At 53.8% G+C, this 21,079-nt stretch overlaps 3 protein-coding genes across 8 annotated transcripts in view; 2 read left to right on the forward strand and 1 right to left on the reverse strand.

Annotated features, from left to right (window-relative positions):
* Positions 1-8,361, forward strand: part of JPH4 (junctophilin 4) — a 10,239-nt gene extending 1,878 nt beyond the window's left edge. Inside the window, exons 3-7 of one of the 3 annotated variants that reach the window (XM_019663053.1) lie at positions 653-1,424; positions 4,481-4,599; positions 4,908-5,144; positions 5,238-5,440; positions 6,377-8,361. In XM_019663053.1, the coding sequence (XP_019518598.1) occupies positions 653-1,424; positions 4,481-4,599; positions 4,908-5,144; positions 5,238-5,440; positions 6,377-6,460 (1,415 nt within the window). In that variant the 3' untranslated portion in view covers positions 6,461-8,361. Of the gene's footprint in view, positions 1-652; positions 1,425-4,480; positions 4,600-4,907; positions 5,441-6,376 lie in introns of those variants that run through there. The other 2 variants (XM_019663054.1, XM_019663052.1) reach the window with 2 other exon arrangements.
* A 9-nt stretch (positions 8,362-8,370) lies between these two features.
* Positions 8,371-16,135, forward strand: AP1G2 (adaptor related protein complex 1 subunit gamma 2). 3 transcript variants are annotated; one of them, XM_019663048.1, is made up of 23 exons: positions 8,374-8,634; positions 8,776-8,980; positions 9,401-9,525; positions 9,667-9,808; positions 9,926-10,022; positions 10,166-10,242; positions 10,361-10,456; positions 10,863-10,943; positions 11,252-11,350; positions 11,489-11,544; positions 11,701-11,814; positions 11,959-12,099; positions 12,184-12,238; positions 12,319-12,441; positions 13,228-13,317; positions 13,408-13,535; positions 13,775-13,879; positions 14,212-14,335; positions 14,419-14,554; positions 15,097-15,174; positions 15,270-15,433; positions 15,660-15,758; positions 15,846-16,135. In XM_019663048.1, exons 1-23 carry the CDS (start codon positions 8,570-8,572, stop codon positions 15,945-15,947), a joined length of 2,502 nt encoding a protein of 833 aa, XP_019518593.1. In that variant the 5' UTR covers positions 8,374-8,569; the 3' UTR covers positions 15,948-16,135. The 3 variants fall into 3 exon arrangements, with proteins under 3 accessions (XP_019518596.1, XP_019518593.1, XP_019518594.1); XM_019663049.1 differs by lacking the exon at positions 15,097-15,174 and having other exon boundaries at positions 8,511-8,634; XM_019663051.1 differs by lacking the exons at positions 15,270-15,433; positions 15,660-15,758; positions 15,846-16,135 and having other exon boundaries at positions 8,371-8,634; positions 14,758-15,191.
* Positions 16,122-19,731, reverse strand: THTPA (thiamine triphosphatase). Of its 2 annotated transcripts, none has more exons than XM_019663055.1 (3): positions 19,030-19,731; positions 18,101-18,652; positions 16,122-16,984 (listed from the first exon to the last, which is right to left on the reverse strand). In XM_019663055.1, the coding sequence occupies exons 2-3, from the start codon at positions 18,645-18,647 to the stop codon at positions 16,839-16,841; spliced, it is 693 nt and encodes a 230-aa protein (XP_019518600.1). In that variant the 5' UTR covers positions 18,648-18,652; positions 19,030-19,731; the 3' UTR covers positions 16,122-16,838. The 2 variants fall into 2 exon arrangements, with proteins under 2 accessions (XP_019518600.1, XP_019518601.1); XM_019663056.1 differs by lacking the exon at positions 19,030-19,731 and adding an exon at positions 18,753-19,023.
* Positions 19,732-21,079: the final 1,348 nt, after the last annotated feature.

Genomic DNA, 21,079 nt, shown 5'->3' on the forward strand with positions numbered 1-21,079 from the left:
CACACCCCATGCCCCGTTGTTTTCCCATCAACATCCACCTCTGTGCCCATCTTTCTGCCTTCTCCTCCCACCATCACACATGCCTTCTTCATTTGTCTGCCCCCTGCCTGCTTTCGCTTTCCCGAATCTGCCTGCCCTTCCCTGTCTGCCTGTCCCTCACCGCCCCCCACCCTCTTCCCCATCTACCCGGCTCTCACACATCCGTCTGCCTGTCCCTTACACCCCTCTTCTGGGCTGGTCCCACACACCTCCCCTCTCCACCTGCGTATCCCTAACCCCTCTGCTCTGCCTATCCCCTCACATTCCTTCTTTTGGCATGCCCCTCCCCCCCAGTCCTGTTTGCTAGTCACATGGCTATCCTACACACCCTGTCAGCCTGTCCCTCACACCCTCTGGACTGTCTGTCCTTCACACACCTCAGCCTGTCTGTCCCTCCCTCTTTCCCTTGTCTACCTGCACTGCCAAAATCCAGGGGTCTCTTGCTACTTGTCTGTCTTCACTCCACTCTTCCACACCTTCCGACCTAACCTGGCCTGTCCGCAGCTCCTAGTGCCCTTCCCCAATTTCCACACTAAGGCTTCAAGGGGCGCTTGGGGCCTGGGGTGCAAGGAGCAGGTCCTGACTCTTTCTCCCACTCCTACCCCCACCGCAGGCACCTACCAGGGTCAGTGGCAGGCGGGGAAGCGCCACGGCTACGGGGTGCGCCAGAGCGTGCCCTACCATCAGGCGGCGCTGCTGCGCTCGCCCCGCCGCACCTCTCTGGACTCTGGCCACAGCGACCCCCCGACGCCGCCCCCGCCCCTGCCCCTGCCAGGCGACGAGGGAGGCAGCCCGGCCTCCGGCTCCCGGGGCGGATTCGTGCTGGCCGGGCCCGGGGACACTGACGGCGCGTCCTCCCGCAAGCGCACCCCCGCGGCCAGCGGCTTCTTCCGCCGCTCGCTGCTGCTCAGCGGGCTCCGGGCAGGCGGGCGCCGCAGCTCCTTGGGCAGCAAGCGGGGCTCCCTGCGCAGCGAGGTGAGCAGCGAGGTGGGCAGCACAGGACCCCTGGGCTCCGAGGCCAGCGGGCCCCCGGCCCCAGCGCCGCCCGCCCTCATCGAGGGCTCCGCCACTGAGGTGTATGCGGGCGAATGGCGCGCGGACCGGCGCAGCGGCTACGGCGTGAGCCAGCGCTCAAACGGGCTGCGCTATGAGGGCGAGTGGCTGGGCAACCGGCGGCACGGCTACGGGCGCACCACCCGCCCCGACGGCTCCCGCGAGGAGGGCAAGTACAAGCGCAACCGGCTGGTGCACGGAGGGCGCGTGCGCAGCCTACTGCCTCTGGCCCTTCGGCGGGGCAAAGTCAAGGAAAAGGTGGACAGGGCTGTCGAGGGCGCCCGTCGAGCAGTGAGTGCTGCCCGCCAGCGCCAGGAGATCGCTGCTGCCAGGTGGGCATCAGGTGCAGAGGCTAAAGCTGGGCCACTGGGAAAAGGTACCCTGGGAACAGGGAAAGGGGTTGGTGCCTAAAGGAGGACCAAGACCCAAGGCCTAGGGCCTTGTGGGGAAGAGCAGGCCTAGAGCCAGGCAGTTGTAGCCCTGAGTGTTTGGGTTGTTTATATCTGAGGCTACAGGTGGATATAGGTGTAACTGTGGGTGGCTGGGTATTTGAGGGAAGCCGTGTTAGACTGTGTGTCTCAGTGTCTTTTGTGGGGACATGTGTCATTGAGTGTGGGAGTAGCAATGAGTGCTGCTTTATGCAGGCCCAGAAACCTCTTAGCACTCAGACACTCTCTAGTTTTCCTCTTCTTGCAGCTGATCCAGCCTCAGGCCAGGAGCAACAGCACTGGGCAGGGAGACAGGGAGTATGCATTCCTAACCACATCCCAGCCTGCCCCTAATCTGATATCATTTCATCCTGGTGCCTTGAGGGCGTCTAGTTTGTACAGTTGACCTATCCACCTAAAAAGATAGTCCCTCTCAGCCTCGGCGCCTCTGCCTTTCTTTATCCACTGATAAAGGTTTGAGGGGAGGAGGCTTGCCTGTAAATGAAATATTTTTTCTGTAAATCAGATTACATTTCCATGCATCAGGAACCTTGTTATCTAAAGCAGCACTGTCCAGTAGGAATTAAATGTAAACCAAGTACCTAATTTTAAATCTTCTAGTAGCCATATGAAAAAAATAAAAACAGATGAAATGAATTTAAATAATATATTTTATTTAAACCAATATATCCAAAATATTATCATTTCAACCTACCTACAGTCAATATAAAATTGCAAGTGAGATATTTATATTCCTTTTTTTTTACTAAGTCTTTGAAATCTAGTATATATTTTATACTCACAACACATCATTTCAATTCAGACTAGATACATTTTAAATGCTTAAAGCTACATATGGCTTGTGGCTGTTGGGATAGCCCAGATCTAAAGAAAGCCAAAAATCCATTTGTAATGAGGTTCACAGGCCCCCAATTTATGCCATTCACACATATGAATTTTTAGATGTTGGATTTTCTTCAAAGGGGAGGCCACAGTTGAAGGATTTTGTTTAATTTGGGGACTGTTTCAGAAGACCAGAGGTCAAGATATGTCCAAATATGCTTCATGAGTGTGTGTGAGTGCGTGCGTGCGTGTGTGTGTGTGTGTGTGTGTGTGAACATATCATATCCAGAGCAGATGCCTCAGCCAGAGAATGTCTATCTGTAGTCATATCTGAGCATCTGGGTGGTTAGAGTCCAGGGCCTTAAGCCAGGAAAGGGGGAGGGCAGTGCACCAAGAAGCACTTTAGGCTAGATGGGGAGTGGGCATGTGCAGGAAAAACTTGATCTCAGTAACTAGAGGATCAGGCAGTGGGAGGAGGCTGGTTGGTCTCCCCAGCAACAGGCCTGGCAAACCTGATTGGCTGCCAGCTTCCATGGAAACAAGCAGAGCCTCAGCAGCAGGTGTCTCTGCCAGGTAGCCTGAGCCTGGCCAGATGCCTTAGCACAGACTGGGTCTACTGCTTAGGATTTGATCATCCGTACCCTCCCACTCAAAAACACAGGCCCTTGTCAGTGTTGCAGTTTCTTGGCCACCAGTAGAGCTCAGTGTAACCCAAGGTTGTGATTCTCATCCCCTGCCCTAAACCCTAAGACCAGCTCAGTTTCAGGACAGGGCTAGTCATATAGGGTCTGAAAGCCCTAAAATGGAAGAATAGTATTATCTGAGATTCCCTCCAAGCAGGCTGTAAAGGTCCTTGACCCACCAGGTTTGAGGCGAGGAGGCTGACCATATCTTCCAAGGTAGATGTAGAGAAGGTGGATCTAAGTCTGCAGTGGACATCACCACTTCTCTCCCCTCCCCCATACTCAGACTGCCTTCCTAGGCCAGATTAAATAGATCTAGGTCCAGAGGGAGTCATGGGTCTTGATCCATTCAAGCCCACGGCAAGGATATCAGTGAGGATTACAGACCTAATTTAATGATTACAAGGCATCTACCATTAACAACAGAGGGTGAAAGGGAAGGGAAAATTGAGAAAGTGTCTGACATCAGAGGGAGAACTGGGAAACAACAGTAGGGAAAGGACTGATGATGCTTCAAGGTTACCTGTACCTAAGGAGCAGGGCAGGATGCAAGGGGGGGTTGTGGAAGGGAGACTAGGAGCTAACCCAGAAGGTATAATCACAGTGATGTGAAAGCATTCATGTTGTCAGGGAGATGGAATAGATAATAGCAGAAAGGGGAACCCACCTTTACTCCAGTTGCAGAGCTCAGAAAGGATGAGGTAGTGCGGGGGGCAGTGGCAGTGAGGAAGAGGGGAGAACAATGTGATGACAAAAAAGGCTGAGGAAAAGCAAGATGTGAAATTCTCATGTCAGGAAATCTGCAGGGAGAGGCAAATGCAATAATAAGGGCTAGCAGCAGTGAGGGGAAGGGAGAGGACGGCGCACAGGAAGGGTGTGGGGGTGGGGTGAAGAGGGGCAGAACTGAGGTTACAGAAAACCACCCTGGACCCCACAGAGAGCTATGCGACCCCAGAAGTATGAGAGGAGATGGTAATAACATGAAGTATTGGCAGCCAAGAGGGCGGGAAGGCATAGCTTGTAAGCACCAAGCAGGTGCGACTGCAGAGGGATGTGCTAAGCGAGTGAGGTCTCAGTTGTCACTGGGAGGGGAGCAGGACATAACAGGAATATGTCCTGCTCCAGGAATAACAGAGCTGAGGGCAGGGAGGGAGGGCCTGGCCCTGCAGCTTGAAGAAGTGAAGTGTTACTACAGGACCTAATGGTGGAAGGGTGTGAGAGGAGCAGTAGGGTGTAATGACAGCAGGCCCAGCCCAGGTCTAGAAGGGGAAACCAAAGGCCAGCTGCCCTGCCTGACCAGGGAAGGGGAGTAGCTGGCAAAGTGTGAGCAAGGCCTGGGCTCTGATCTGGAGGATGTGATGTAGTGAGGACACGGGCCAGGGGGCTGGAGCATCTGAGCAGGCCTGTTAAATCCCTGTCCCTGGTACCCAACAGGGCAGCAGACGCCCTTTTAAAGGCAGTGGCAGCCAGCAGTGTTGCTGAGAAGGCTGTGGAGGCTGCTCGAATGGCCAAGCTGATAGCCCAGGACCTGCAGCCCATGTTAGAGGCCCCAGGTGAGGCATGGGCAGCCAGGGGTGAGGGGTGGGTCCCCTGGGGAGCTGGAGGGGAAAGGGGAAGGGAATTTCCACAGGGGACTGGAGATGGGAAAGCCAGGGTGTGAGGGTCTGAGGGGATGGAGGGTGGGAGCGTAGGGAGTAGAACTGGCAATTGATGAAATAGGGTAATAAGGACAAAGGGTTGAGGTCTTACACCAAGAGGCTGTAAGCCTGTTCTGGGAGGCACCCAGTCAGAGGATAAAGCTGTAGCTTTTGCAACACAAGGCCAGTTAGGCCCCTCTGATTCTTAGCTATCCCTGTCCCAGGCCACAGACCCAGGCAGGACTCAGAAGGTTCCGACACAGAGCCCTTGGATGAGGACAGCCCTGGGGTGTACGAGAATGGACTGACTCCCTCAGAGGGCTCCCCTGAACTGCCCAGCAGCCCTGCCTCTTCCCGTCAACCCTGGCGACCCCCTGCCTGCCGGAGCCCACTGCCTCCTGGAGGGGACCAGGGTCCCTTCTCCAGCCCCAAAGCTTGGCCTGAGGAGTGGGGGGGCCCAGGTGAGCAGGCAGAGGAACTAGCTGGCTATGAGGCGGAGGATGAGGCTGGGATGCAGGGACCAGGGCTCAGAGACGGTTCCCCACTCCTTGGAGGCTGCAGTGACAGTTCTGGAAGTCTTCGAGAGGAGGAGGGGGAAGATGAAGAGCCCTTGCCCCGGCTGAGGACCCCAGGGGCCTTGGAGCCTGATCCCATGGCCACACCAGTCCTGAGGGGCCCATCCTCAAGGGGTCCTGAAGCTGGGTGCCTGATGGAAGAGCTTGATGAGCCAGCTGCAACTGAGAGGCCTGCCCAGCCGGTGAGACAGACACACTCCATCCCGCTTTGTGCCCTCTGAGTATCAGCTCCTTTCTGGCCCCCCTTCTCCAGAAAGCCTTGCTTCTCACCCTTTTCAGACCTCACTCTGATCCCCCTGAAAGACTTTGTTTTGGATTCAGCTTTCTCTCTGCCTGCCCAGTCTCAGATCATAACCCACCTCAAAAAATTTTTAAAACTTGAGATCTGGAAGAAACCTTAGAGACCTCCATGTCCAATTCCCTCGTTTGACAGAAGGGGTAAATGAGGCCCAGAGCACTGAAAGTAACTTTCCCAAGGTTACAAACAAATAATTAACGGTAGAGCCAGAACATCTTTCCCTGTTCTCCTTCCATATCATTTCCAGCTCCCGGTTTCCTTCTCCACCCCTGCCCCCACCTCCACACTTTCTCTCTTTGGTGCCCAGAAATAAAAAAGGAAAAGCTTGTTCCCTCCCCACCCTGACTCTCCCTCCCTCTCCTGGGAAGAAGGGAAATAGGAAAGAAAGCAGAAAACCAGGAAGGGTGGAGTGTCTCCAGAACTCTCCACTCTGATTGGACTCCAGGCCTTCTTCTGTTTCCTAGCAACCACATCCTCACCCCTTCATCCCTCTCTGCTTTACTGCAGTACCGGCTGCTGCTGCCAATGTATGCTAAGGCCAGGCGGCTGCCTGGGCCATGTGACACACTGGTGGGAGGGGAGTGGAGGGAAGAAGGAGGAAGGGCTGTTTCTGACTTGAGGGAGCCAGAGGGAAGGTGGGGCCCTGACTGGGAGAAGAGGGGTGTTTTGCAATCCAGAACAAAGGTTGGAGATGCCCCTGCTCTGGCCTTTGAGGAGAGGTGCCTAGGACCCTTCAGCTTTGCCACCTCAGCCAGGGCAGGAAGGTGGTCCTTGGCCTGGTCGTCAGGGACTGAGACTGCATTTCCCCCTGTCTCTCTAGGGAGCTGCCAATCCCCTGGTGGTGGGAGCCGTGGCCCTCCTGGACCTCAGCCTGGCGTTCCTGTTCTCCCAGCTCCTCACCTGAGGCTCCTGCCTGACCTAGTTCTGGCTTCGGGTGCTGCCTCTTCACTCCTTTTACCTGCCTTTTTCTCTTTTTCTCCTCCTGACTGTTTTTTCTCTAATCTTCCTCTTCTCTTTTTTCTTTTCTGTCTCCCTTTGTTTTTGTCTCTTGCTTTTTCTTTCCCCACTTTTCCTTTCAGATTCTCTCATTTATTCTGGATCTGTCTCTGTCTTCCTCACTCCCTTCCACCCCACCCCTTCTCTTTCTCTAGATTGTTTACATATGAAGGGCTTTTCTTGCTCAGAGTTGCTCTCTTCTCTGAGACACACAAATCTAAGTCAGACCATTGCCCCACACCCTCCCCGCCTTTTCTTTAGACCTGAACTTGGATGAGGGTGGAGGGTTGGTGTCTTGAGGAGTCTCCTGGAAGCGGAGTGGAAAGGAGGAAGAATATGGAGAAGGGATGACTGTATACTAGGCAAGGCACTGGCTGAGGTGCTGTGGCTCCCTAACCCAGGGACCTGGTATCTCTCTAAGGCCAAGTGAAAAAGCTGGAGGAGATACAACCACCATCTCTGACCTTGAAGGATCCTGTCTCCCCTCCAAGCACTGAGCTAGGTTCTTGCCTAACCCCATCCTTCCCTGAAGGGGGTATGGAGGGAAATGGAAAGTGGAGTGACTCCCTAGCATCTCCCACTTTCTTTCCTCAACAGCCAGCCCCTCGTCCAACCCAGCCCCCTCGGGTGGCATGCCATGTCCAGATCAATGTGTAAAGGAAAGAGCCCAATGCAGCCAAGTCTACCACCCTCTTTCTTCCTCTAAAAATTTGGTTGGTCTGGACTCACTTGTGGCCTTTGATTAAATTTCTAAGGGGCCTGAAGAAGACATTCATTCCTACTGCAGAGGTTTAGAGGCACTTGAGCAAGGACCCCACTCCCCAGCTCTGGCAGTTGTATGGGTGGAGGCAGTTCTGAAGAGAAATAGAACCAGACCAGGTAACAGGAACTCACAGGGCAGCACAAGCTGTGACAAGCTTAGTAGTCTCTAAGTGGGGTATATCTCTTCCCACATCACATCAGAATCTTGTGACATGGGAAAGCAACAGAAGGAGGGGATCACAGGAAGCCAATCTATCACACACTTTCCAGGCGGGGCAGAGGTGGGCGTCAAACCTGGGTGAGAGGTGGGCGGAGAGCCCTGTTGGAGGTTGTGGCTGATCTCTGGTACGAGCTTTTCCCCTGAGGGCAGGAAGCCCTAAGAAGAGGGTACTGTAAGGTCCCCAGGGGACCTTCCCTCCCTCCCCTGCATGAGGCAGAGGCAAGCTGCCTGCCAACCCCCTCCCCCTCCTCAAGGAATGGCCTTGCCTGGGAATGCCCGCCACACACACCCTCTTTTTTTCTAGTCCAACCGTTTACTCCTTGGCCTGCCTCCCTCCTTCCCCCCCTTTCAACCTTTACTTCTGATTTCTGTTTCATGGAATTTGGGATTGAAGTTCAACTACAACAGTGCCGCCAACACCAAGTCTTGCAGGAAAAAAAAAATACAAAGAAATTTAACAAAAAAAAAATATATTAATAAAAAAGTTCAAAAAAGGGGGGGGATTGTCATCTCCTTTGGGGTGCGATGGCTTCAAACCCAAGCTCTCTGAGGCTCCCTGGGTGGTGAAAATGTACGAGGAGCCCTCTTGGGGAACTTCAGGCCTGTTACAAAGTCTCCCAGTCCCTATAGAAGAGTCCTTCCCCCTAAACTCCAAAGCCTGAGGCCTGAGGTCAGAGGACTCAAGACGGCTCAGCAGGGCAGCCCATGAGGGGCGGGGTCCCGTGATGGGGGCGGGGAGAGGGAAGGACCAGACCAAGCACCAACCCCGGCCGGGCCCTGTACCAGGAAACGCCAGGGGGACAGGAACGGAGTTGAAACAGAAGCCAGGTGAGGCTGGCGCCCTGGTGTGGGGAACCTGGGGCCGCCTGAGATGCGAATGTGGGGAGGAATCCCGCGGAAGAAATAGTGCAGGGCCCTGGAGGGAAAGGAATGGCTTAGCTAAGGATGGGGAACCAGGTGGGGGCGGAGGGGGGCAAATAGGCGGGGCTCTGGCGCATGCTCAGTTGGAAAGGGTGCAGGGTGGGGTGAGAACGCATGCGTAGTGGGATCTCCTGGGGCGGGGAGGAATGGACGGAATTTGGAGAACCACGTGGGGAAAGGTGAATGTGGTCTCAGTTTTAGGGTAATTGTGGCACCCGAGCCTCCAGGATCCTGGCGCAGGGCAAGCCTGGACAGAAAGGCCAGGCACTCTGAGCCAGAGAGGGTTAAAGCCCTCTCCATTCCCGGGCTCTGCCCCCCAGGATGGTGATTCCTTCGCTGAAGCTTCAAGATCTAATCGAGGAGATTCGTGGGGCCAAGACCCAGGCCCAGGAGAGGGAAGTGATCCAAAAAGAGTGCGCCCACATCCGTGCCTCCTTCCGTGATGGGGACCCTCTGCATAGGCACCGCCAGCTGGCCAAACTGCTCTATGTCCACATGTTGGGCTACCCTGCCCACTTTGGACAGGTACTGGGCAGGGACACCTTCCTTCGGGAGTTTGATTAAGAAGACTAGTGCGGCGGGGTTTGGGACCTGCACACCTATTTGTGCCCCGATTTTTTAAATTCTACAAAGTTCGGAGCACACAATATGCACCACAGACCTCCTCCCCATTACAGCCCGTATTGGTCATCAGCTGGACTGAACCCTTTGTTCTCTGGCCAGGCCCATTCAGGGCACCTCCTCTCCTCTCCCATCTTCCTCAACTCCTGTTTCCTTGAAACTACTCGCTAACTCAGAATCTTCTAAGCCTCTCCTATGGTTGACGGGAGGGTGATGGGACTTGAGGGTGCCCCCAACCTGGTGTTAAGGAGGAAGATAGAAAAGGGATGTTAGTGCCTCTAGTTTCACCCTTGCCCCTTCCTGGTCTGCCCCCCTTCCCTATAGATGGAGTGCCTGAAACTCATCGCATCCCCCAGGTTCACAGACAAGAGGGTGGGCTACCTGGGGGCCATGCTTCTACTGGATGAGAGGCAGGATGCCCACCTGCTCATTACCAACAGCATCAAGAAGTGAGAGGGTTCTGGGAAGCACTTGGAATCAGGGAGATGGGAGAGAGGGGAACTGGGAAATCCCAGGGGGGCTGCCTGCTATAAGTACTGGAAGGACTGGATTTCTCAGAGGCCTGACTGACCGTCCTCCCAAAACTGCAGTGACTTGAGCCAGGGGATGCAGGCAGTACAAGGCCTGGCCCTGTGCACTCTGAGCACCATGGGCTCTGCTGAGATGTGCCGGGACCTGGCCACTGAGGTAGAGAAACTGCTCCGGGAGCCCAGCCCCTATGTGCGCAAGAAGGTGAGATGGCAGGACTCTAGGCACTTGCCCCTACAGAAACTGACCCCAGGTGGCAGAGGTGGGGGATAGTCCATCCTGGAAGACCCCTGCCCTCTCTGAGCCCCCTGACCCCTGCAGGCTGTTCTGACTGCAGTGCACATGATCCGGAAGGTCCCTGAGCTCTCCGACATCTTCCTCCCACCCTGTGCCAAACTGCTTCATGAACGCCACCACGGTAAGGCCATGGGGCTCCCCATCCCTTGCCTCAGCTGTGGTGGAAAATGGGACAGGAACCCCAGCTCATTCGAGAAGGATAGTATGTGCACATACAGAGTAGACTCTTGTGCCCAGCATTCACTTCCTCTGCCCTGACCCCAGGCGTCCTGCTGGGCACCATCACGCTGATCATGGAGCTCTGCGAACGAAGCCCTGCAGCCCTCAAGCACTTTCAAAAGGTGGGCTGGTAAAGCGACAGACCCTGGGCCAGGAAAACAGGGGCAGTGGGGTTGGAATGGGGCTGCAAGTTGAGAAGATCAGAAAGAATGCCCAGATAAGGCTGTGCCCTCCCTCCAGGTGGTGCCCCAGCTGGTGCAGATCCTCCGGACCCTGGTGACGACGGGATACTCCACAGAACACAGCATATCTGGAGTCAGCGACCCCTTCCTACAGGTGGGCTGACCCTTCCCTGCTGTATCCCTGGAACAAAGAGCTTGACAGTAAGACTATGGCCAGTGGTCACCTCCCAGAGAACAGTTTGGCTCAATCAGTGCCGTGGCCAGGGTGGCAGGCACAGGACGATTCCCAGGACCAGTGCAGGAAAGGGATGCTTGAAGGTCAGAAAATCCAGTTTGGTAACAGTAAAAAAACACCTGTCCCCAAGTCCCCTAGCCTCACATACCTCTGATCCCCTCCCAGGACCTAAAGGTCCTGTGGAGGGGAGTCAAGAGAGAGGTAAGGAGGCTCTAGGGAACCAGCCAGACCTCTTCCAATGCTCTCCTCAATTCAGATTTTTCTCCTCAGCCCGACTTCTAACCCCAAGAACCCCTCCATTTCTCAACCTTTAACCCACCCTCAGGTCCAGCTACTTCGTCTGCTTCGGATTCTGGGCCGGAACCACGAGGAGAGCAGTGAGAGCATGAATGACTTGCTGGCCCAGGTCGGGGGCTGGGAGGGGTGCTGGTTAGGTATGTTGCTCAGTGATCTCACCAGCCCTAGGCATCCCCTCATATGACCACTCACCATGTGGTGGCCGTAAAATTGTCTCTTTCTCCATTTCCTTCCAGACTGTGATCTCCATGAGGACAGGGACACAGTCTGTCTCAGTGTGGTAGCCCTTGGCACATAGTGGGGGCCCAGGGAACTTTGTTAGATGGTTGAGGATTAAATGGCATGGTGGAAACCTTCCAGAAACCTGAGAAGGGGACAGAGCCCCTTACACATGCATCTTCTCGCCCATCCACTCAGGTGGCCACTAACACAGACACCAGCCGAAACGCGGGCAGTGCGGTCCTGTTTGAGACTGTGCTCACCATCATGGACATCCGCTCTGCAGCTGGCCTGCGGGTATCCTCCCATATGCCTCTCCCACTGTGGCCCCACCCACTACCCCAGCCGGAAGACAGGTCCTGTGGCAGGCAGCCCCCACTCCTGAATGAGCAGATTGCTCCTTCCGTGACTGTCCCCCACCTCTGCCTCCCATAGGTTCTAGCTGTCAACATTCTTGGCCGCTTCCTGCTCAACAGTGACAAGAATATTAGGTAAAAGTCCCAGGTGTCTGGCTGGGTTGTGCTACTGAGCCCCTTGCCCTCTTCCCAGAGTCTCCCAATTCACTCTTATCGTTGTATCCAGAGAAAAATGTTGCGGAGAGGGGGCTGATGGCCATGATGTGATAGGTCCTCTCCCACTCTGTCCAGGTACGTAGCCCTGACGTCATTGCTGCGGCTGGTGCAGTCTGATCACAGTGCTGTGCAGCGGCACCGGCCCACCGTGGTGGAATGTCTGCGGGAACCTGACGCCTCCCTCAGCCGGTGAGCAGGACAGAAGGCCCACCACTTGGTGGCCAAGACCTGAACCAGCTCAGAGCAGCTGGAATAAGGGGACTAGGAGACAGGTACCTGGAGAAGGGGAGGGCCTGGACCACCTCATACAGAGATACGTTTTTCTCCTGCCAGGCGGGCCCTGGAACTGAGCCTGGCTCTAGTGAACAGCTCCAACGTGCGAGCCATGACACAAGAGCTTCAGGGCTTTCTCGAGTCCTGTCCCCATGACCTACGGGCTGACTGTGCCTCAGGCATCCTGCTGGCAGCAGAGAGGTGAGGTGGCAGGTACCCAGGAGGCAGAAAGGGTAGAATCTGGGGAGGGTCAGTGCCACGACTGAAGAGCCATATGTCCCCTAGGTTTGCCCCAACCAAGCGGTGGCACATAGACACCATCCTGCGTGTGCTGACAACGGTGAGGCAGGGGCTGGTCTGAGAGCTGGGCAGGAGTGGACAGGGCTCACTGCACTGACTTGGCCACGTTTACCACTCCAGGCAGGCTCCCATGTGCGGGATGATGCCGTGGCCAACCTGACCCAGCTGATTGGTGGAGCCCAGGAGCTACATGCTTACTCTGTACGCCGCCTCTACAGTGCCTTGGCACAGGACATCTCCCAGGTAATGTTCCCACCACCCAGGCTCAGGGCTGTCCAACCCTCCCAACCCTTCCTGGGCCACCTACTCCTTATACCTGGTTCCCAACTGTTTTTCCCTTGAGGATATAACTATCTATTGGGTTGTCGGAAAAGTCATGATGCATTTTTGCAACGAAAAACAGAGAAAAAAATGTCATGGCTTTTCCAACAACCCAATACTTGGTGGAGGAGACACTTAAGGACAGAGCCCTATTTTTAGTGAGAACACCTGAACTTCTGTCCTGGCTCTGGTACCTACTGGTTGTGTAACCACAGATGACTAATATAACCGTCTTTATGCCCAGCGCACTCAACTGTCTACCCTGCCCACCTCCCGGAGCTGTCTTAAGAATCAAATGAGATAAAAGCTTTCTGCATATATTAGGTTTTATTGTTACCTGAATGCTGAGTGAATTAACTGATGCTAGCCAGCATCTATAGCTCCCTTTTCATATTACTTAAGTAGGGTGAGTGGAAGCCATCCACTCCTTCTCAAGGGAGGGACCCTCTCGCTTCTCTGTCCTCACTGCACCCATTGTGGTCAGGCCATGTAGTTCTGATGCTTGGCCACCAGATGGCAGAGAAAGCCTGGAAGCCAGGATAGAGCCTGGGAACAAACTCGAACAGAATTGCTCCCTGTGCCAAGGCCCTTCTCTTTCCCCAACCCTCAAAACCCACCATCTGTGCATTGCCTAAAGGGACGTCACAGGGTGTAGAAGTGAAGCGGGGCACCCATACACTGGCCCAGCATGTTTGTCATCCCACACAGCAACCGCTGGTGCAAGTGGCAGCCTGGTGCATCGGGGAATATGGGGACCTTCTGCTAGAAGGGAGCTGCGAGGAAACTGAGCCCTTTCAGGTGAGACCTGCATTGAGGGTCCACTGAGGAGGGACTTGTCAGGAGAGGCAGGGCTGACCCCAGGATCCCTGCCTGTTCTCCTCTCCAAAGGTGGAGGAAGAAGAGGTGTTGGCGTTATTGGAAAGGGTGCTACAGTCCCATATGTCCCTGCCGGCCACCCGAGGATACGCCCTCACAGCCCTCATGAAGCTCAGCACCCGGCTCCGTGGGGACAACAAGTAAAAAGTGGCCCCAGCCCCTCCCAGAGACCCTTTTCTCAGTGCCTTCAGTGAGAGGTCCCTTCAATTTCTGAGTCCCCCCAGGCACACACCCCAACCCCTCCCAATCCTTAGGTTCTTCCTTTTGAGCCAAGTGTCTGTCTCCCTGCTCCGTGGGGCCTCTCCCCTCCCTGCCACATCCTGGAGTTGAAGGGCAGGGCAGATTGCTCTTTCTACTCACCCCCCACCCTGTGGCCCAGCCGCATCCGCCAGGTGGTGTCCATCTACGGGAGCTGCTTGGACGTGGAGCTGCAGCAGCGGGCTGTGGAGTACAACACACTCTTCCGGAAGTACGACCACATGAGGTGCGATCAGCACTGTGCCACAGCATAGACCCAGACTCCTGCCCTCTCCCCAGATGTCTTCTCCCATTGGGTACAAGGGTCTCAGCCTCACTTGTGTCCTCCTCAACTATAGTCAGAGCCTCCTACCCACAGTTCATTGACGCTAAGATAGCTTCCAACCCTCCTTACTCATCTGAAAACCAGCAACAGTGTGCCATTTTAGGAAATCAGAGTTGCACTTCCAACCCACTGTATGCCCAGGGCCCTCTGTGTTCTTACCCCTCCTCCCACACACCTCTTGTAAAAAGCCCCAGGTCCACCCAGAGGGCCACACCTGCATTCCATCCTCTCAGGGCTGCCGTCCTGGAAAAGATGCCTCTTGTAGAGCGAGGTGTCTCTCAGTTTGAAGAAGAAGCAAAGGAAAGCAAAGAAGTAACCCGGCTTTTGGAAGCAGCCCCTGTCCCCACAGAGCCCCAGGTGAGGAGGCTAGAAGCCCCAGGGGGAAGAGGAGTTGGTCAGGCTTCTATATCCAGCCTTGGCCTTTCTGCCCTCTCCTCCAGGCCTCAAAGCTCTTGGATCTGTTAGATCTCCTAGATAGCCCTTCTGGGCATGTCCAGCAGCGTCCCCCTCCGGATCCCTCCCCAGAAGGCACTTTAATACACCTGCTTGACCTCCCCTGTGCTCCCTCAGCCGCAGGTAAGCCTCAGCATAAGGGAGATGTCTTAGAGAAGGGAGGGTAGAAATGCGTTCCTTCTCCTTCTTAGCCAAGGACTGAGGTTCAGGTGCCCTCTTCTCTGCTGTCTGCCCCCAATCACATCCCCATCTTAGTAGGTAAAAGGGTTCATTAGATCATGAATTCCCCTCCCGGATACCCTTCAATGTTCTTCCCTTTGTTCCAGATGTCTTATCCTCGCCTGCGGGCCCTGCTTCCTCCTTAGCCCATCGCATATACTTTCCTACTACCCACTTCGCTGGCGCCCTCACAGCTTCTCAAACCCTCAACTCAAGCCCTTGGCAATTCATCGTCTTTTTACCTGGAATATTCTTCCCCCAGCACATCAAGTGACTGGCTTATTCTCCCTCTTCAGGCCTTAGCTAAAATGTCAGATGCTTCCCCTAAGACTCCTATCTTAGTTAGTTCCTCCCTGTTATTCTGGCTTCGTTTATTTCCTTCTAGCACCAATTACAGTCTCTGATTATCTTGCTTTTCCTGTTTATTGATTCATTCCCCCCACTAGACCGTAAGCTCCAACAGGGGCCTCATCTTCTTGTCCACTTTGTCACTAGCGTCTCAGGCAGTGCTCTGCACCTAATGGGTACGCACTTAATTTTTGTTGAATGAGTGAATGAACGAATGAATGCACTCATTATCTTCTGCCCATATAGTGAGCTGCTTCTCTCCCTACCCTAGCTCCCATCCCAAATCTCAAAGTGTTTGAGCGTGAAGGACTACAGCTGATTCTGTCTTTTGCTCGACCCCCTGGAACTCCTGCTTTGCTCTTAATCACTGTCACCGCTACCAACATCTCAGAGGGTGATGTCACCCACTTCATCTGCCAGGCTGCTGTGCCCAAGGTTTGTAAAAGACCAAGATTCAGAGGTAGCCTAGGCACTCCGGGAGAAAAGGCCACTAAGTAGAGAAGGCAGGTGGGAGAGAGACTAAGATGAGAAGGGAGGGACGTGCAGAGAAAAGAACTTGGGGAGTTACAGGAAGAGGGTTTGAAACTTTTGGGTGTGCAGGGGTTGCTGAACCCAGCTAATTGCCTTACAAACTGTGTTCTGCCCAACTGCGTATCTTCAGAGTTTCCAGCTGCAGCTACAGGCCCCCAGTGGGGACACAGTTCCAGCTCAGGGTGGCCCTCCAGTGACCCAGCTCCTCAGAATCCTCAATCCTAATAAGGTGAGCTCCAGGAGCCCCCTGTAGATAACACCCAGGGAAGGGAGAAGTCATCGGTGCTAACCCTGGTCTCCACTCTCCTATTCCTAGGCCCCCTTGCGGCTAAAGCTGCGCCTCACCTACAATCACTTTGGCCACTCGGTGCAGGAGATCTTTGAGGTGAACAACTTGCCGGAGGAGACATGGCAGTAGCTCAGCCTCCACTAACAGCCTGAAATCCTACTGTGTCCCAAACTCCTGGGGCCCCAGCTACTTGGAGCCTACGTCTGAGGACTACCAGCAGGTGGCGCTCTGGTCCTGTGGTTGCCACTACAAAAACCCCAGGCCTGCTCCCCTCCCCAACAAATGAAAGCCCAATAAAGCCTGAGGGGGGAAAGCCATATTTGTGTATATTTGAGGTAGAAAGCCTATATGAATAACAGCAAGGGAAAAGTCTTAACAGGAAGCATGTATCTTCCCCCTGAGATTTAGGAACTTGTTTCAACAAAGGAGGGTTTTCTTTCTACCCTTCTCCAGGCTGGGGAGCAGATTTGCCCCCCAATTTCCACAGGAGACACTCTACCCTCTGGTCCAGCACAGGGCACATTGGCAAAATCAAACCAGAATTTCTAGATTTCCCACAGGGACTCCCACCCATTTCCCCAACCTGCCACTATTCCCCACACCCCAAGGCAGGGAAATCCCTGCTGCCTTCTCTCATCTCTAACTCAGCTGTAAGGCAGTTTAGGAGCTGCTGGCAGAATCAATGGCATCGACCAAGGGAGGGGGGGTGGCAAGGGATTTTCCTGTGCTTAACTACTGATCACGGCTAAGTGGAAATCCTATAAACACGAGCGGAAATCAATGGAGACTGCTTAGCGGCCAGGGGAGAGGGGCGGCCCACAGATTGCATCTGACTGATGAGGGAGAGGAGGCAGCCTGGGAGGGCTCGACAAGGATAGCTGAGGGTAGGGTGAAGGAACAGGCAGAGCTGGTGAGAGAGGAGTCACTATGGGAAGGGAAGCCAGGGGAAGAAGCACAGTGAGCAAAGGAATGAACTCCTATAGTGCCAGAGCTCTTTTTCCCCGTCATCGAGGAAGTACCCTAGCCCAGGCTACTGTCAGCATCTTTAGTCCCCTGTGGCTTCTCTCTGGAGCTGTGCACGTCTAGCAGGCGCTGATAGTACTGAGGCCGAAAGCGCTGTAGATACACAATCAGCTTGGCAGGTGCCTTCTCCTGTGCCGGCACACCTATAAGCAAAAGAAGAAAGAGGAGAGAACCAGACAGAGCTGTAAATGCTTTGACTCTACTCCCTGCCCACGCAGCTGGACCCCAAAGTTGTTTCCAAGGCAGCACTGGGATTCTGAACAACATTCAATGAGCTTGTGTAACCCACCAGCCGGCTTCCTGATTGGCCTGTGGAAGTGTGGCCTAAAAGGGTCACTTCATGCAGCAGTGGGGCTGGGAAGCCAAGCACGAGCCTTTCCTCCAAGGAGAAATGGTGAAGAGGCACTCAGGTGCCATGAAGACAGAGGGTGCCTAAATATTGACTCATTTCAGTTATTACTCCTGTCCCCCAATCAAGATTAAAGCCCATCTAGGCAGGCCAAAGCTCATTAGTTTGGTAATGAAGCACATGCAGGGATGCACACACAGAAACCGAGGGATGTAGAAAGAAGAGAAAAGCAGCTACAGCCATGGGGTGGGATTCACAGAGAACTCTAGCCTCTGTGGTATGGAACCACGATAAGCCAGTGTCTTATTGTTAGTGCCTGGCAGCATGCTGGGCACATAGCAGGGAACTCAGCGTATGTTTGCTGAGGAGGCGAGAACAGCATTCCAGGGTTATAAAGTCCCATAGGATGCACAACCCCACACTTGTGTGGATGAACTGTCTACAAGGGAGCTAAGCCTGGGAACAGGAAAAAAAAAATCTGCCAATGCTTCCCCCACTGTCTATGCCATAAATAAGACATTCTTGCCTTTCACTCAAAGCTAACAGGACAAATTAAATGAGGATCTAGGTAGTTGTAAAAATGAGGAGATAGAAGTTGGGGGAAGGATGACTTGAAGGACTGAAGCAAAGAATTGACATATGGAACTGAAGGAACTTGGAGGAGTGTCTAGATGTATGAGAACTGAGGCAATGACAGATTAGGAAAACTGGAAGGATTAAATCCAGGTTAGACAGCTATTACAAAAGAGGAAACAGGATTTGGTAGAGCCCTAAGCAAACTGGGTCCTCTAGAAAATTGCTAAAACAATTCTCATTACAAAAATAACCCCGAGATCCTTCCTACTAAATGGCCCAGCGGGTACATCCAGAAGAGGAAGGGGGGAAGCACAGAAGGGCTTGTCTCCCTCACCAAGCATGCTGCTGAGCTTGTTGATCTTCTCTAGGGCAGCTGGGACTTCAGCCTCTTCGTGCACCATGGCCTCTACCTCACCCACAGCGTAGCCAAAGTCAGCTGTATCCAGGTCCACTCTGAGCAGTGGCTCCTCTTCATTAGCTCTGGATAGAACCAGTTTCCAGGCACTACGCTTAGTCACAAAACTAGCTACTTCCTGCAGCCTCAGTGGACCCAACACATCTACCACGCCTCCAGCCCCCAGGCCCCCAGCCCCCAGCACCTCACAGAGCTGGGCCACAATTGCCGGCTCGGCTGTGAGTTCCAAGTACTCAGTGTGGGGTCCTGAGACACCTGCTGCTCCAGGACATTTGAGCTCCCATCCACTACTCTGTCGCAGTCGCAGCCAGTGATCAGCCCGCATGAGGCTCAGCTCAGGGGTGTCATAGTAGCTGTCTTGGAAGGTGAGCCGGTGCTCCAGGATGCCCCCCAACTCTTGCAGCCGCTCCTCTATGCCAGGCTGGGGAATGAACTTTCGCTCTACCTCAATCAAGCCCTGGGCCATACTACCTGCAATCAATCAACAAACATTTGATGAGCTCCCAAGGATGCTCAGCTTTGCAGGTTGACAGCTGAGCAAAAACCAACCCCCCAGAACTTAGGCACACACACTGTGCGGAGCTCTCTGTTGCTGCTACAGCCCTTTCTCCCTGCCTCTGTGATGGATGGCCCCGTCTGTTTCTGATGTTTCAAGGAATCTGCATCAGTGACAGGTCTCCAGTTAGATTTCTTCCACTGCTGATGATGTCCTCAATCCAAAGGGCTCCTTCTAAAGCAGGCCAAGCGACGAGTGTCCTTTCAACATTCCCTTCCACACCTTACTGCCCGGGAGACCCAACCCAGCCCTTCCCGGCCACAACAGGGGCCGGCGGAACCTCGAGTCTCACCTCAAAGCCCGAGGGTCTCCCTCTCGCGGGACCTGGAGATGGGGGAAGGGAGCCCACGCCACGCCTGCAAGGAATGCCGGGAATGGTCCCTAGCCCGGTACCTCGGCCCCGCTCCCTGCGCACCCCGCGGGTCCCAGCGCGAGCTGCCATATACGCCCCATGTGGCGGTGCCATGGGCAGGCCGGGGCCCGAAAGGCCTGCTGGGTTTTACGGGCCGTGACCGAGGTCATCGCCCTATGCTCTGCTCATCCCCGACCTTTCCCGGCTCCCGGTCGGCCTAGGTCTCAGGCCTCAGGCTGAGCCTGGCACCCTGGGACCCGGGTGCATGATGGGAGATGTAGTTCCAAAGGGAGATTTTGCTTTCTTCTATCCACCCCCAAACCCGCGCCCGACGTCGCTGCGGTGTCAGGAAAGCTGCCATTAGTGCCAGGGAGACTATCTAAAGTTGAGCTGGGGCGGTAGGTGGAAGGATCTGAGGTTCCAGCCCTCTCTCCAAATCCCTCACTCTATAAGTACATGGGCCTGGATATAAGCCAGTCATTCAGATACTGTCCAGCAGATATTTTATTAACTATTTATTATGGCAGCCTACTAAATGCAGGCCACTGGAAACGGGCTAAAAGAAGCATAACTAAGACAAGTTTAGCTACTCTAGAGAAGGGGTCAGCAAACTTTGAGACGGGAGAGCCGCCAGGGATCAGCAAACTACGGCTCGTGAGCCTCAGGCTCTTAAGTAAAATTGAAAATAAAACTATCATAGTACAGTTTCATTTATAAAGTTTTTAAAGGGTATTATTCACATAATAGTGATTATGTAAAAATATATTTATGGCTCTCGAATAATTTTTAAATTGTTTTGAGGGACAGGATTGGCTCTTCCAGGGGTCGGCAAACTTTTGAGACGGAACTACCCTAAGAGCTGGATGTGGCTCATGAGCTGCAGTTTGCCAAACCCTGCTATAGAGTATTAGAGGGGATTTAATACATCCTGGCATGACTGTTAAGGGTAAGGGTGGGTGGGAAACTTTTGTTGGAGGAGGAAGTAATATTTTGGATGGGAACTAAAGACAAGATGGGATTTCAACAGTTGGAGACTCAAATGGAGATAGGAACAGCATAACCAAAGATCCAGAAGCTGAAGAACTGCTGGGCAGTGTGGAAGGAGGAGATGATGATGCTAGAAATACAGTTGAGGACCAGGTTGGACAAGGCCTTGAGTGCCAAACTGAGGAATTTGTCACTGAGTTTCCAGTGGCTCCTGAGCAAGCTTTGTCAAGAATAGGAGAAATACTCCTGGTCATTTAAAATATAGGAACAGGGGTCGGCCGAGTAGCTCAGTTGGTTAAGAGCGTGAGCTCTGAGCAACAGGGTCGCCGGTTCGATTCCAACATGAGCCAGTGAGCTGCTCCCAAGCTGAGCTGCCAACAGGTGGCAGGATGGCTCAGCTGGTGAGAACACGTGCTCCTAACAAGGCTGCTAGTTCAACTCCCACATGGGATGGTGGGCTACGCCCACCCACATCTAAGATTGAACACAGCACCTTGAGCTGAGCTGCCGCGAGCTGCCGACAGGTGGCTGGATGGCGACTGGACTTGGAGCTAAGCTAGCTGCGCCCTCCACAACTAAGATTGAAGGACAACTTGGCTGTTCCCGTTCCCCTTCCCCAATTCCCCAATAAAATCTTTTAAAAAGTAAATAAATAAAATAAAGTAAAACAGGAAGACATGGGGGTGGCTCTTTGACTGCTTTAGGAGACAAAATAGAGAAGTCTTCTTCTTCGCCTTACTCCCTCTGAGGACAACAGTTACTTGGAGGAGGTCAACTGTATGTCTGACCCTCTGGGTGTGGTACCTTACTGAAGAATAGTGGCTCTTACCAACTCCTGTGCTCCTTTCTATGGTTGGTGAGAAGTGCCAGGTTCTCAACACCTGTCTTCCCCCCAGTATGTGTCTGAAAACACATGACCCATAGTAAGTACTATGGGGAGGACACTAGTTTACAGACATGGCATCTTGAACTTGGCATTTCTTGGATGCATCCCTCCGCTCCA

The sequence above is a fragment of the Hipposideros armiger genome, unplaced genomic scaffold (genome assembly GCF_001890085.2).
Source record: "Hipposideros armiger isolate ML-2016 unplaced genomic scaffold, ASM189008v1 scaffold_385, whole genome shotgun sequence".
Taxonomy (NCBI): domain Eukaryota; kingdom Metazoa; phylum Chordata; class Mammalia; order Chiroptera; family Hipposideridae; genus Hipposideros; species Hipposideros armiger.

Bases quoted from the DNA above. Each gene is read 5' to 3' on its own strand.
- AP1G2 (XM_019663048.1), top strand. From the start codon at position 8,570: ATGCGTAGTGGGATCTCCTGGGGCGGGGAGGAATGGACGGAATTTGGA. The intron at 10,457-10,862 runs GTGGGCTGACCC...ACCCACCCTCAG, and splicing joins TCAGCGACCCCTTCCTACAG to GTCCAGCTACTTCGTCTGCT. The intron at 14,336-14,418 runs GTGAGGAGGCTA...CCTCTCCTCCAG, and splicing joins CTGTCCCCACAGAGCCCCAG to GCCTCAAAGCTCTTGGATCT.
- THTPA (XM_019663055.1), bottom strand. From the start codon at position 18,647: ATGGCCCAGGGCTTGATTGAGGTAGAGCGAAAGTTCATTCCCCAGCCT. The intron at 16,985-18,100 runs GTGAGGGAGACA...TTTTGCTTATAG, and splicing joins CAAGCTCAGCAGCATGCTTG to GTGTGCCGGCACAGGAGAAG.